At 39.4% G+C, this 15,792-nt stretch overlaps 1 protein-coding gene across 2 annotated transcripts in view; it reads left to right on the top strand.

Annotated features, from left to right (window-relative positions):
• Positions 1-11,476, top strand: part of gmds (GDP-mannose 4,6-dehydratase) — a 69,712-nt gene extending 58,236 nt beyond the window's left edge. For both annotated transcript variants that reach the window (XM_036581915.1, XM_036581914.1), the window contains 2 exons: positions 10,488-10,556; positions 10,928-11,476. In XM_036581915.1, the coding sequence (XP_036437808.1) occupies positions 10,488-10,556; positions 10,928-10,990 (132 nt within the window). In that variant the 3' untranslated portion in view covers positions 10,991-11,476. The remainder of the gene's footprint in view (positions 1-10,487; positions 10,557-10,927) is intronic.
• The last annotated feature ends 4,316 nt before the right edge of the window (positions 11,477-15,792 follow it).

Genomic DNA, 15,792 nt, shown 5'->3' with positions numbered 1-15,792 from the left:
AAGAGGACTGTAGGCAGCCAAAACCTTTTTTTTTCTTTTCATTTTCCAGACAGTCCCTAGGAAACCCTCATCCATTTCTTTTTTTTTCCTTTGTTGAGAGCATAGAGAGAGAAGTGCAGTGAGGGCAGTGCTTTTAGTATCACAGAAAGATTTCCCCACTCTTTAAGATACTGTTGCCCCCCATCCTCACTTTCTCTGCTTTTCTACCTGTTTCCCTTTCTAAGTGAATTGACATGAATCTTTCTTTCTTTCTTTCTTTCTTTCTCACTCTCACTCTCACTCTCTCTGGTATATTATATCTTGTATGCAAAAAGTACTTGTGCTGATATTTGTCGACTCCCTTTAATTATGGAATTATGAGGATTATCAGGGATTAGGATTATAGCAGGGTAGGATTGAAGAGGAATTACTTCAGTGACATTACGACAGTACACATGTTTTCGGCAGAACCTCAAACAGTCACAGATGGACACGATGATGTGTGCTTTATTCCCCAGAATTCTTATTGAAGTTTTACTAAAGACTTAAGGGTTTTTCATAGCTGTCTGTGACTGAGAGTCCTGCTGCTCTTTGAGTGGAAAGGATGGTTTAGTTCTTCTCTCTGTCTCACTGTCCAGCTACAGTGGTGTTTCCCATCCTGGGTGTCAGCAGGGTGTCTGAATAGGCTCTCCTCTGATCAAATTCATCTGCCCTACAAGCACATGCTTGCTTTCACACTCTTACACTTTATGCAAATAAGGAATGATTTGCGGCCAAGAAGGCTGTTGAAACATGGCGCAATACACAGTTTTCATGATACGTCACAGCTGTAATCAAACCACACACTGAATTTAGTGTTGAGAAGCTTCTTGAAAGTACATCAAGTGGGAGATGGAAATTAATGTAACTCTAAACATGTATGAGCCTTTAGTGGGAGGTAATTACATTTTTAAAAACACTATAAGGCTTGGTGTCACTGGTGTTTTTTCGAGGCCCGGAACTAGCCTTCAGCTCTGCATGTACTTTTACTCTTAACGGATAAACGTACAACAGCTTTAGCAACGACCCCCGAAGTGGCCAGTTTGCGTTGCTCTCATGCAGCAGTGCATTGACCCTGATAAGCTAGATTTGTATAAAGATACATTAAGATAAATTGATGTGGAGTAAGTTTATATTTGTAGTTTGGTTCCTTTGGTCCAGACGAAGGCAGAGAATGATACACCGTTGTGTTTTAGTTCTGGTTCACTTAGCGTTCATATTGACATTTTTGATATTAAACCAAAAAAAAGTCTTTTGGATAAAAAGTCACAAGTGATTGGGTGATTTTATGATGTACATTTGGCGATAAGAACTAGAATAATATTTAACAAACTTTTGGAGCCGTGCTGTTCTCTGGCTTAACCAAGCTTGTGGCTTTTACGGTCTTGTGATATAAGCAATGTGCATTACAGTGTATTACCATGCTTTTTCCATGGTCTCATGGTGGTGTGAAATCTACTTTTGTAAAACGGAGAAAACTTGGCACATTAATCCAAAATGTAATCGATAGTTAATATTTGTGTATTTTGAGTATTTTATAATGACTTATATTCTTCAGCCTTGTTTTGCAAACCAGGATTGTCCATTCTAAAAGTACTCTTCAGAGCTTATGAACAAATGTGCCACATGTCAAAACGGGTACCATTCATTGCAGATACCGAAGAAGGCCTACTTAGAAAAGATGACTCTTCATTCTGTGTTTAGTTTGTATTGCTTATTGCACAACCCCAGAGTTTGTTTAGAAGTGTTCGGAGATGCACCTCCTTAGGTGGATTAACACCACTTAATTTGTTTGCACCAAAGTTTGTAGGGTAGCATTCTTACTTGTCTTAACAAACCGCACTAACAGAGCAATCGCACCAGGGATTGTTTTAATCGAGGCAGACCTGCCCATGGCCTTAGTTTGTATACACATGTATGTCAGTTGGAACATTTTAAAATCTTTAAGAAAAAAACAAAATGTGGTTATGGTGATGACCTTCCTTTGTCCGCAGTCAGCATATTACTACCACAATGTTGCAGTAATCGTTGTAGCCCTAGTCACAAATCTGAGAAGACTGAGCACTTTTGAACCACAGATGTGTGGTATAGTCGCAAAATGTCTGAGTATTCAGATTTCTGTAGGTTTTATGGATATTGCTATTGTTATAGCCTCAGATGTTATGATTCTTAATGTTTCTCACATTTGGCTGACTTTATGTGACTGGTATGTGGCAAATTGTGGTCTATTTGTCTCTGATACTGTTTGCTAGATTGTAGTTTGTACAGTTTGTGAGGTTATATGGGTAGTGTAGTTTCTGTAGACTGTGCGACTCTGGGGCCGGCGGCATGTGACAGGTTTATGGTGATATGCGGTGTAATAGGTCAGAGCTGTTAAAGCTGAGTGTGAATGATGTCGTAAAGAGTCTGGCCAAGCGCCAGGCAGAGCTCCAACCTGCAGTAAAGTTGCTCTCTGCTGCCCAGCCTTTCCTCTAGGTGACTGTATATATCAACTGCTCTTTTATTGACTCTACGCTAAGAGTTGTAACTCTGCTGTTCATAGGCAGATACTACATTCATATTGTTACCCAACTGTGTTTCTACACGTCCTCTTTGGCCCAGCTTTATTCTTCTAAATGCCTGTCTGTGTCATTCTGTCTTTGAGGTTCATATGGAACTTGCCCCAGCTTACACCACAATACTAAACCTGAAGGGTTAGAGATGACTGTGTGAGAGACTGACAGTGTGTGAGAGAGAGACGGAAAGAGAGAGAGGGAGAGTGAAATGATGACAGATGAATAGTGAAGGAGACCAAAAGAGAGCTGTGCAGTGGGAAAGGAGGGAGGCTGAGGCAGGGAAATAAATGGGAGAGAGAGGGTGTAAGTTCTCCCCTGGCCTTCTCTCTGGTATTTCCTGGAGGACTTTGACTGAGCGGAACCACCCTGGGCCCCACGGAGGGGAGAGAGGGAAAATGAGAGAGAGAGAGAGCACAGTTTAGTGAAAAAGAGAAAGTTCATAGAAACAATAACCGAGAAATAGTTGTGCAAAATGTGGCACACAAAGCAGATGATTTTTAGCTTTTGTTTGTTTTTACAGCAACCCCAAGAGGACCGTGCAGAGAGAAAGTTAATGTACAATAGCAAAAATGAATAAAGATGTAAGATATAAAACATTTACAGCAAAATAATAACATAATAAGAAATTATTTGTCCCCTTTAAGACCAGGTGACCAATTGCTGTGCCAAAGTCAGAGACCACCCTTCAAACAGCCTTTAAGTACAAGTTATTTTTTAACTTATTTAACAGAAAATTACACAGAATCCTCACCAACTAAATCTGTTTTTGTTCAATATTTATTGTGTCCACTCTTTGCCTTTATTACGGCTTTAATTTTTTTTAGGAGACTTACTATGACCTTGTCACAGAAATCTGCAGAGATATTTTTTCACACCCCGAAAGTTCAGTCTTACAAGTTGGTTGCATTTTCTACTTCTCTTAATCCAACTAATCCCAAATGCATTCCATGATTCTGAGGCCTGGACTCTGAAGTAGCTAATCTGTTGTTCTGAGAACACCACCTGCTCCGTTTTATTTGCAAAACTTCCTTCTCTCAGTAGCGGCTTCTTGGCAGCTACACATTCTGTTAGACCCATAGTGTTGAGTTATCTTCTCACAGTGCAAGGATGGACAGAAACATCTGTTGTGGTGTGTATGTGTGTTTTTTCCCTGAAGCAAGAGTGGAGCCTGATTTTCTTGTCTTTCTTAAAGATGAAAGCACTGTCAGTTTTGGTGGTCCACCAGGTCTTGCACAGCTGTTGGGAGTACCATTGCTCATCTTTTGGTGTATGTGTACATATATATACAGACACACATACATATATATAGTTTTCATGTGTTAATATGTGATTAGTGTTGTAGTATGTGGGACTGGAATTGAGTGTGTGTGTGTGTGTTTGTGTGTGTGTGGGAGAAAGAGCAGGTTAATTGCAGGCTGCCCTTTGTAAATGGCTTGTCTCTGGGCTCGTTATCTTGATTGAGTAATTAACTCTGGCTCTCTCACTCATACTCTGTCAGCCTGCTGAACTCCTGACACCTCACATTCCTCTCTCTCTCTTTTCCTTTCTCTCTCTTTTGCGCTCTCTCTCCCTCTCCCTCCAGACTACACCATTTTTCATCACAGTCAAGATCACAGCAGAGGGTTAAAATATATGGGGGATTAAACTTTACTTGCATTCCCCTCTGTCTGTCTGTCTGTTTGTTTATCGGTCTGCCTTTGTTGTGTGTAAGGTCATATTAGCGTGTATATTAGAGGACCCTATCTTTATTACACCAGGAAAAAATCTGCGTCTCTTGCTGCTATGTGTTGAGAAAGCACCTACATACGCATCCATGGCTGTTCTGAACAAAGGGCTAGTGGAAGTGGAGTAGAAATTAGGTTACTTTTCTCATACCTTTTAAACAGCTATGCTAAGAGCAGTGGCAAATCATGAAAACAACAGGAGATTGTTTTGTATGTCAGGAGCTCCTCACAATAACATAATCTATTACTCTGTTAAAGCATAGTAAATTAGGTGCAGACACACAGTAGTCGCATATCTGGGGAATGGGAAAAAAAAAGACAATAGAAAAAGCATATCTGTGTCTCGTGTTCTCTTTAATATAATATTTGTAGGTTTACACCTTTCCCCCTTTTTAAGTGTAGACTAGTAAGGACTAATTAAACATATCTACATTAGAAAGTTAAATTCTAACATTAGGGAATGCTAATTCAAAAGTGTTAACCGTTTTCAGTCATGCAGTGTAAATATGCTTGTCAAGGACATAATCCCATAGCACAGAATGACCGCTGTGCTCTGCTGAGATCACATTTGGTATCGGCTCACTAATTCGCAACTCACTGTGAAACATGAAATACAATGTAACTAGTTTAGTAATGTTAGCTGAGGTTATATAAGACAAATAGCATTTGCTTGTTTATTTAAAATTGGCTGAACTGCCTTTCTTTTTGTGAATTTCAAGCCACATGTCACTTTGGATTTGTTGTTTTGTTCTAGGGTTAATGCAACACAGTAAGAGCTAGATGCTGAATGGCGCTTAAAGATGCAGATTAATTCTGCAAGTTGTCGCTTGGCAGGCATCCATCGTCTGTGGCAGTGTGTGCACTTTCATTAAAAACAATGCAGTTTTTAGATGCTGTGTGCCGTCCAGTGTGAAGTAGCCTTTAATTTGGGAAATTGCGGAGTGCAGCACACGCCTTGAGACAATCTGCTATAGACAGTACTGAAATTAAGCATTAAGGCCCTGATTTCTCTCTCTCACTCTCTCTCTCTCTCTCTCTCTCTCTCTCTCTCTCTCTCTCTCTCTTTCTCCCCCTCATTGTCTTCTGTCTTTCTTTCTTTCTCTTTTTTTTTTCTCTAACTCTCTTTCCTTTCTCTTCTATTGTTTTTCCTCTCTCATACATAAATCTCAATCTCTTCTAAGTCTTTGAGTGTATTCATAGCATTAGTAGTCACACTTATGTGAATATGTAACTAATACGTGTGTGTGTGTGTGTGGTGTGTGTGTGCTTTTAATCATCCTAAAACAAAACATTAAACATAAAGTAACTTAGAATGGGATATTTTCCCTCTTTAAAAGTCTTGTGAGTAAACTTACAGATCTCTTACACAAGGATAAGTCTGCCACACTGATGGCTTCAAACTGTTGGATAACTTGAAAGTTGAAAACAGCTGAAAAATTGCCAATGAGTTTATATCGAATGCAGGACAAAATTTTCTCTATAGCGGTTAAATCTGTACTCTGACCAGCCCCAAAACAATCAGTAAAAACAGTTATGTTTTGTAAACGTAAGTATTTATGTATGGGAGATATTCTCTATCTCTGACATTGTCATTTAGTCCCAGACTGAATGAATCACATCAGAGAGTTTCTCCCACACACCCACATGGCTGGCCAACTCCTGTATGTCTGCTGTCAGAGGTCAAACCCACAAAACACTGAATAGCCAGATTTCCCAAGCCCTCAGCGGTGGGCGGCAAACTTCCTGTCCCTCACACACCCCGGACGCTTGTTTCTGTGTGTTTTGAGTATAAATGGCAATTTAAAATGAACTTTTCATCTCTGTGCTTTCTTTCTGATTTCTATTGTATGTAGAGACTTCATAACCTCAGAATAAAACTGGGAAGCACGGGATTGAGGAGGGATCTGTGACAACTCTCACTGGCCTCTTCTGTCACTCTCTCTAGCTCTCTTTTCGATTCCTCCTTTAAGCGTTTTGTAAATATTTACAAGATTTAGAAGCCCCTCTAGTGAGTAGATAACATCACTAAATATTTTACACTGTGTGTGTGTGTGTGGGAGAGAGAGTGAGTGAGAAAGAGAGAGAGAAATGAATGTATTCATTAAAACTCAATTACACTGTGGAGAAGCTCACTTTAGTCTCTCAGCAGTGTGTAAAGAGGTCTGTGCAGCAGAAGTCTCACAAACCAGACTTCTGCCTTTTGTTAGAGGATCAGGGGGATTTCATCGCTCAAAATAGCCAAAGACAGCTATTTGACCAGGAAAGGGCCGTTTGACTGACATGTAGAGCGACCAACCACAAACTGCTGTTTTGGCATGATGTTAACATGCAGGGGTGATCAAAATGGTGCTACAGAAAAAACAGTCCCATATGAAACAAAGTGGTACACCTCAGGAAACACGTGAGGATATCTCATTTACCACAGTACTGTACAAGAGTCTCAGGCTGCTGTGAAAATGGTTTAAAACAAATTTTTCTCAGCAGTTAATGTGTTTAGAATTATAACAAGTAAACCTGAAAAAACAGTAAAATATTTTTTAAAAAATCTTGTTTTGTTTTTAAGAAGTTAATGTCTTGGTTAGAAGAACATAAGTTTGGTTCCTGACTTCACAATGCACTCTAGCATTAAATGAAGGATTATTTAACTGAAGCAGGTATTGAAGGTAACTGTTCATTTTGAGAGTTTTGGAAATGTTTAAGCTAAAATGTTGACAGACCATATGGATTCTAACATTAGTGTTTTTTTCTTTGTTTTAGAATAAAACAACACTTTCTGCTCAGATTAAAGCTTTACATGTAATTTTGTCAAATGACCTAAGGCTTTTGCACAGTACTATATATCTTCACTCTTAAAAGGCTGGCTCTTCAAAGTTCTTTAGTAAAGACAGTGGTTCTTTATGGAACCATGAACTCACAAAGAACCATTTGCATGCTTAAAGGTTTCTTCGCATCAGAAAATGTTTCAGAAAATGTTTTTCAGATTGATGGAAAATGTGTTGTATATGATTCTGTATAGAACCTTTTTGGAAAGTTTAGCACCAAAAGGGGTTCTGCCATTGTTATGATGTTAAGCTTGTATCAATAGAAGAACCCTTTTTCACCATGCAAAGAACCCTTTAAGCATGCAAATCTTTAAGTGTTCATGGTTTTATATAGAACCATTGTCTTTACTATAGACCCTTTGAAGAACCATCTTTTTTAAGAGTGTTGCTCAGAAAGATTCATTGTTTTTATCATATGCAGAGCAGTCAGCTACTGACAGACTGATGTAAAACTGTGCACAAAGTGCATATATGTGGTAGTGTGGATATCCAGTGACAGGATAACTGACAAAATCCCATAGTTATGGCCTTATTGATATACAACATATCAGATGGTCCATTTAGCTCTGTGGTGTGGGTGGACTGAGGCTGACAAATGTGTAGGGATGCACCAATATGGTGAATTGCAGGTTATGTCAATTCTCTATATTTTTCAGGTACATATCTGCTGATGCTGATACATAAACATTTATGAAATCCTCTTGGATTGAGGGTTACGGAGAATAGTAACATTTATTTTTAGAGGATTACCAATGCAGTAAAATGAATATAATGCAGACCTTTTAGGGCAGTAGCCCAGCATTGCTTAAACATTCTGTTCTTCTGGAGTTCCAGAAATATGTCCACAAGCATCTTTTCAATAAGCAGTTGTCTTCTGATACTGATATGATGTTATTGTGCATCGCTACTAATGTGTACTGGTTTGTGACTGAGAACTTGATACAGAAACTTTATTTGAATGGTGCACAGTAGATGCTATGTAGAGGTGCATCTTAATTTTAATTTGTATTCAACTAAATCTATAAAATGTATCCTAATTTCACTCATCCGTATCCTAACCTCAACTCAAGACTTAATACTAACCTTAATGCTGTGGACAATCACCAGAAAGTTAGTTTGTAATAATCTATAGGGGGCCATCCAAATAAAGTGGGCTCAGAGAGCTTGAGATCTGTGTGTGTGTGTGTGTGTGTGTGTTTGTGTGTGTGTGTGTGTGTGTATACATATAGATGTGTGTATATGTATATATACAGGTCTGCTGCATGGCTTCATGTGGGCTGCCTCAGGATGTTGCTGATGTGTGAAAGTCTGAAACATTCTAATGATTTTCCTCTGTAAACAACAGCCAGTCAAGAGACACACGAGAGAGGGAAGGAGAGAGAGTCCAGCATTATTTAATGATAACAATCTTTCACTCAGAAGGAAAGCAAATTCTCTGTTGATGACTGATTGCATTGTGTCTTCACAAATTCACAGCAAAATGTCCGAGCCAATTTTATTCACTCAGGAATGAAGGTGAATGCTGGTGTGTGTGTGTGTGTGTGTGTGTGTGTGTTGGGGGGGGGAGGTTAACCCAGGTCCCTTGATGTTTGTTGAGCCCACTTTCTTTTTGTCCTGAACTCCTTTGCATTAAGTGCACTCAGTCACACACTATAAAAATCCACCCTGATGATGATGATGGTGGCTCTCGCACAGATTTATTCTCTGTTTGCATTTTATTTACTACATTTGCAACCACAGCGATAATTTCTCAACCCCTATCAGATCGTTTCAGTGGTGATATCAGACTACAGACTGGCAGAGCAGCTCTTGGTGTGAATGGCATTGATTTATGACTGACACTCTATCCTGCACATGCACACTCATTAGTCAAATACTTTTCCACAGTTAAGTATGCTGACCTCTCTCCATGACAGTTGTATTTAGTTTTGGTAGCTTCGGCTCACTCTCCTTCTTTTAAAACCACAATGCGGTCTTTTTCATTTCTCATGTCCAGTCAGTCACACCCCACACCCCCCTACCGCCACTGTTTTAGAACATTCAGAGCTCTGAGCTGAAATCCCAGCGTGCAGTTTAAGCGGTAATATTCATGTCGTATCTCTCTATCTCACTCAGTCTTTCTTTCAGTCTCATACTCACAAGGCATGAATTAACATGCACATTCCTTTCGTTTCGTAACTCCAACATAACTAACTTTATCTCTGAATATTTCTCTGGTAGTTTTTATGTGATACATGCTGAATTGGGTGGGTGACATAAACAGCTGAGATTAATTTAGCCTTCAGTAAAACCTAATTATGATTAATATACTGCTTTAATATAGGCCTTGATTATGATAGTTGCATGCTGTTCCATATAGTTGATAAATGAAAGCTATTTTTGTAATTAGTTTCTAAGCTAGATCTGTTTATGTGAATTAGTTAACTTAATTGAGTAGAGATTCAATTTTATAAAAAAAAAAAAAAACACTTGATGGTTCACATATGAATCGAGAGTTTGTATTAAATCTGGTCTTCACAGAGCTGTTGAAGTGCTTGTGTGCGTGTGCGCTCCTGTGTGTTTTCTGGTTCTTTAGCGCTTCAGTGTAATCAGATCAACCATAAAGGCTCTTTAAGCTCTTTGTTGGCACTCTGAGAATCTCTTCTGAAAGTCCATTTCTCATTCTGCCTGTGCTGCACGGAGACAGAGGGAGGCAGAGAGAACAAGAGCGGGTTAGTTAGGCCACTAGAGCCACATCATCCATCATGCTCAGCGGTTAGGAGGGGGCTGAGTTGGATAGATGGTCTGCCTTTGCCCCACCGTCCGCCTTCCACCATCCACCCTCCCCAAAAGACACAGCCTGACACCTGTGTGTGTGTGTATGCGTGTGTGTGTGTGTGTGTGTGTGTGTGTGTGTGTGTGTGTGTGTGTGCGTGTGTGTGTGTTGGTAGCATAGGCGTTGGGGGGGGTGTCGTACAGTATGGGAGGTCTTTTTAATAAGAGAGGAGAAAATGTAATTTCTCTCTCTGTCTCTCTCTCTCCGACTCCCTCGCTGTCACACACTTACTGTGTTTGTGTCGGTCTCTTCTTTTTTCTCTGTCTTCCTTTTCTCTGTCTGTCTCTGTTTCTCATTCTCTCTCCCTCTTTTCTGTCTGTTATTTCTTTATTTCTCTCTTTTAACTGTCCTTTTGCTCTCTGTCACTTTCATCCCTTATCTTGTTCTTTCTCGTTTCTCTCTCCCTCATTCTTCTCTCTTTTTGTTTCTCTTTTACTCTCTCTTTCTTCTCTATCTCTGTTTTTTTTTTGTCTCACTCTCTCTTTCTCGCTCTCTCTGTTATTGTGTTTCTGCCTTTATGTTTTTCTCATGCTGTCTCTCTGTCTCTCTACAGGACTTTCTCCAGGGTGACAGCACTAAAGCTCTGAAAATACTTGGGTGGAAGCCAAAAGTGACATTTGAGGTGAGCATACCAACTAATTCAGACAGATGGTCCCTTGATCATTGCCGCACAAATTTCATGATCTGTATTGTAATTGTATTTGCCAAAAAAAGACCACAGCACCTGGTGAAATTGTAATACCTTTGTGTCTATTTAAATTATTACCCTTTGAATAGAAGTGATTTTAATATCAACATCTAAACTATTCCAGTTTATCAGTATGGCATACATCAAAATATTTTTATAGCATAATATGTAACTATAGATCAATCTTGCAGCGTCTTGTAAATAAAGAATATTAAAATGCATATTGTTACTCCCCGTTGACCCTGTATACTGTCTGTAATTTTACTGTGATACTAATAGTCTGTTTGTGTAATATTGTCTGACAGGACCTGGTTAAGGAGATGGTGGACGCAGATATTGAGCTCATGAAGACCAACCCAAATGCATGAGCCCACATGCCATAGCAGCACATCAACATGCCGAGGAAGAGTGTGTGCGTGTGTGTGTGAGTGTGTGTGAATGAGTGTGTGTGTGAGTGAGTGAGATTCTGATGCATGAAAGAGCACGCTTAAGTATCTTTCTTTACAAGCACTCCGTCCTTCTGCCTGCAGTTCCTTCAGATACAGGAAGACTCAGTGCGGCCTTTTACATTCCATTCTCTTTACACTGGTATATTTCTAATCATGATTGTATCGGAATTTTTTAGCCTTTTTTCTGTTGAAATTATTTTTATCCGGGTTTTTATAAGGTTTATATTTTACTGTCATTATGATTATGAGGCTCTATAGGTAATATTTAATTAAATTATAGATTTTTCGCAGAAATAGAGGGATGGTTCTCTAGATTGAAAGAGTTTTGACTGAGATTGTGTAATTTAGTCTGAGAAGAGTCATAATGTATCCTGAAAATCGTCCTTAAAAAAAAAAAAAATATATATATATATATATATATATATATATATATATATATATATATATATATATTACCATCTTTAAAAGAGTATGTGAAATCATGTCCTTTAAGTCTGAAATATTTAAACTTGATTTTGTTTATTAAAAGGGATTTTGGATCATTTTCAAACAAATGCCTTTTATTATCTTTATTTTCATTCACCTGATGAACTTTCTGACTAATATTAAAATTAATTTTCCAAAATGTTTGCAAAATTCATTTTTTCAGATGTAAAAGTTATTCAGAGTGGTTTAATTTGAAATAATGTACAGAAATGTACCAACATCTTTACAGTGGTAGTGATAGGACCCAGGGGTCACTATGTCTACAACACAAATATAGTCTTTTATTAACTATCCAAAATGACAAGTGATCCTACAGTGTCTTCTGAGTTTTAAATATGATGTTGGTAATGGTAAATATCTGGGAAAAGGGTACTATTTTGCCTTGTAACACCCTGCATGTGTCTCTCCAGTATTAATTCATTTAAAATGAACTTTTATGCCAATATGGTGTCTAAAACTATAGTAAAATACCATAATAAAGGCATCAGGCAACATCTTGGTAACAATTTTGTATAGCTTTATTTGATACAGCTTTAAGAAACATTAAACGCTTTGGAAGTTTGGTCCCTATCACCACAACTGTGAACAGTTCTGTCCCTGTAAGTTTCTCTAGAATGGAGCATTTCACAACAAACCGCTCTGAATGACTTTGTTCAAATCTCAGCAATATTCCTTTGTGGGATTACTCTTTAAATGAATTTTGTAGTCTGCAAGTGAGGACTTAATTCAGATTAAAAGCAGATGTTACCTTTGATACTGAAATGCATCCCAGTAAGCTACAGCGCTGTGGTTATGAATATAATGCTCATTTGGGTTACTTGTTGGTTAGATTTTCAAGATTATATAAAGCTTCAGTCTGGACCTTAATCTAGAACACCTGGTTCTGTTTGAACTTTAGGATTGCCATAAACACCTGGACTGTCTGGATCAGGTGTGCTGGAGCTAAACACTGCAGAAGGTGAACAGGTCAAACAGTTTCATACACATGTAATGTAGGCCTGTGATAGCTGAGATTCATTTAGCCCTTGTTGATTTAATTTAAAGACGACCGCCACAATCCCACACCTTAAGCCTCATCCTGCACGATAGTTCATAAATACTAGTAAGTCTCTGAGCTGGCAGGTTTAATGCTGCGCTGCTCTGCGTGCTGAGCCTTTGCTTTGGGGTTAAATGGCGCTGCTTTGTGCTGTTTTCTGCTACGAGAGACTTTCTAGCCTTTCCGTCGACGGAAAGTCATCTGGCCTTTAAAGTCCGGTGATGTACCTCTGAGGAGGCCACTGGGAAAAGTACCTGTGCAGACCGCCTCTCTGTTGTAAATCAGTGTGTAAATGAGTGCAGATATTCAGGACTCGGTGTGTCAAACGGAGGCTCGTGCCAGCGAGCTCAGGTTACCGGAGGGTCACCGAGCCCTTCCCACAAATACCCCCTAAATTACCCCTCTCCTCCCCTGCCTGAATGAACACAACTGGCCCCTTGTTGTCCTGCAGGTACCGCGTGGGTCATTTCGGCGCTCGCGCTCTGCTCGTAAAACGGCTCGAGTTTAATCACCCCGCGGGCGAGAACCAGGCACTCCACTGCAGCTTCATCCTCTGTTTGTTTAGCTAGATGTACATAAAAATGTACACTAGCGATATTTAGCCGCGGTGTGTTAGTTGTTCAGAAGAGGGAGATAAAGTGAAGAGCGGACAACAGTGAAGTCTTCAGCTGACACAGTGCTGGATTCTGTATTACAGGACTAGCGCGCCATAAGCCCTGAATGACGGTCAATCTTTTATTCAAATACCCACACTTCTGTGTCCATATCAGTTTAAGAAACTTGTTTATCTCACTTTTGTCCGCTGCTCACTAGTGGATTCGTTCAAAAGGGAAATATACAATAGGATAAAGATATAAATAAATACACGTGGGCTCGTTAAAGAGCACTGATTTTTCTAAACGTCTACAGAATTAAAGCGTTAATAAGTGTAAACAAAGGGTCTCCTTCACCAACCGTTCTTAAGAACAAATCTCTTCTTAAAACCCACTCACGCGGTTTTCACGAAGACTGACTGATTCACCGATGTTCTTATTTGGGATTTGGTCTTAGGCAAGAACAGAATCTACGCTCAAGAGCGTAAAGGAGTGAACAGTTCTGCAGTTTAAGAACACATTGCGAATCTGACGTAGCCTACGTTTTTCTGAACACCTTTCTCAAGAACACGTCTTAACAAAATTTTGAAAGATATTAGTGAATGAGGCCCATTGAATTTCAGAGTAGTTTGAGATGAAATAGTTGGTTGTAGAGAAACTTACCTGCTCAAATATCTTTACAGTGCTCTCTCCGAGAAAAAAAAAAGATGCTAAACTGTCTTGTCACTGGGGTGGTACCCTCAAAGGTACATTTCAGTACCTTTAGTCAGGGAACATAATTCCAACATAATCCATTGAAATTATATTTTGTAAGTTGTATTGACTCCACACGCCCCGACTGTCTCCAGGCTTTTTATTTTATTGTTCTGTTTTAAAACATTTGGTTATGAAAAGGTACAAATGTGTACGTTTTCACTGGGAAGAACTTACTGGAGCTTAAAATCACTGTTGTATTTTCGAGGGTACATTTACATTGTTTGTACTTCATTAATGAAAAATGTACCTGCGCAGTACCTTCATTTGTAACAGTGTCGTGGTGATAGGAACAAGGGGTCACAACGGAAGCTGTTTTACTTACTGTCCGAAACGAGCAGTGGATCTACATGGGCTCTTGGATCTTCTAAGCTTTAGCATGTATTGATGATAATGATGAATAATAGTGGAAATAAATCTGAAAAGTTTTCTTTGAGGATTATTTTGCCTTATGAACCTCTTCACCGTGAATATATATTATATATATATTATATATATATATATATATATATATATTATATATATATATATATATATATATATATATCATGAAGCGATGTTTTCAGGCATAACCATTTCATGTGATCACCTTCTGTAAGGTAGCTTTTATAAACTTGTAACTATTCAGACATCTGGTTCCTATCACCACCACTGTGAACAGCACTGACTCGGTTCGTTTTTCTAGAACAGATCATTTCCCATCAAACCACTCTGAATGACTCTGATAACATCTCAACCGTTTAATTCCGTAGACGTTTTTTTAAATACGTGAAATCGCTCTTTAACGAGCTTATTTACCCACATGTATTTATTTATATTTTGATCCTATATGTTTCTTTCTTCAACGAATTCACTCGTGACCAGCGAATGAAAGTGGAATAAACAAGAGTTTCTTAAAGCGCCCCCCCACAATACCTGAACCCACTGCACTGCGCGTGTCAGGTTCCTGGAAAGGCTGTTCTACATCAGCATTTATGGAAAAAGCCTCCATAAGAAGGGCAAAGGCTCAAGATTTATTATTTTTTTCCTCAGACTGCACGTCGAGTTCTGCGGAGTGCCATTTAAACCACTCCAACACAGAGCCAGTGTGCGCGGACCTGATTGAAAGCAGACGGCGCCTCGGGCCCCCGGGAGCCAAAACAGCGGTGTCGCACAGGTGCACGGAGCGCAGCAGAAAGCCCCCCAAAATGCGTCTCTGACAGAAAGAGCTGTGTGTGCGGTGGGAGACATTTAAAGAAGGAAAACATGGAGTGAATAGTGAATTCCAGCTCAGAGAGGCAAAGCTGGAGGCTCTGTCTGAAATCCTGGGCTAAATCTCAGTACCATCCAGCAGAGTTTACAAGCCGAGAGTGCTTGATGGCTGCAGATAAATCGGTGACTGTTTAATTTTGAGAAGTGAAAATCGAAGGAAAAACGAGCTCGTGCTGAGATCAGAGTACAGAACACAGACTCGGGTTCACCCTCTGATCTGAAAGGTCGCGCGCTTTTCTGCTCTGTGTCATCAACGCTCCTCCAGTCCTCGCGCTCACTGTTGAAGAGGTTCAAATCCCTTTTTTGTACTTTTGTAGACCAAATTGTTCAGGATTCAAATATATGAATCTTGCGCGTGAATAAAACGCGTTACATCAACGCAGCTGTTGTCTTTCAGTTCTGCTTCTGGCATTAAAAATGCGTTGACGCGTCATCTTTTATTCATTCTGATGTCACGTCGTCTCCGGTCAGAGTATCTTTGTTTTTCTTCATTGTGAGATTGTGAGCACACTCTTAAAACAGATGCGTTAAAAACAACACAGCACATCCTGTCTCTGACTAGACATCAACGTGTTCAGTTGGAGACAACACATTTTACTTTT

Source organism: Colossoma macropomum, unplaced genomic scaffold (genome assembly GCF_904425465.1).
Source record: "Colossoma macropomum unplaced genomic scaffold, Colossoma_macropomum, whole genome shotgun sequence".
Lineage (NCBI taxonomy): Eukaryota > Metazoa > Chordata > Actinopteri > Characiformes > Serrasalmidae > Colossoma > Colossoma macropomum.
The sequence above is the reverse complement of the archived record's forward strand: the minus strand, read 5'-3'. Positions and strand labels throughout refer to the sequence as shown.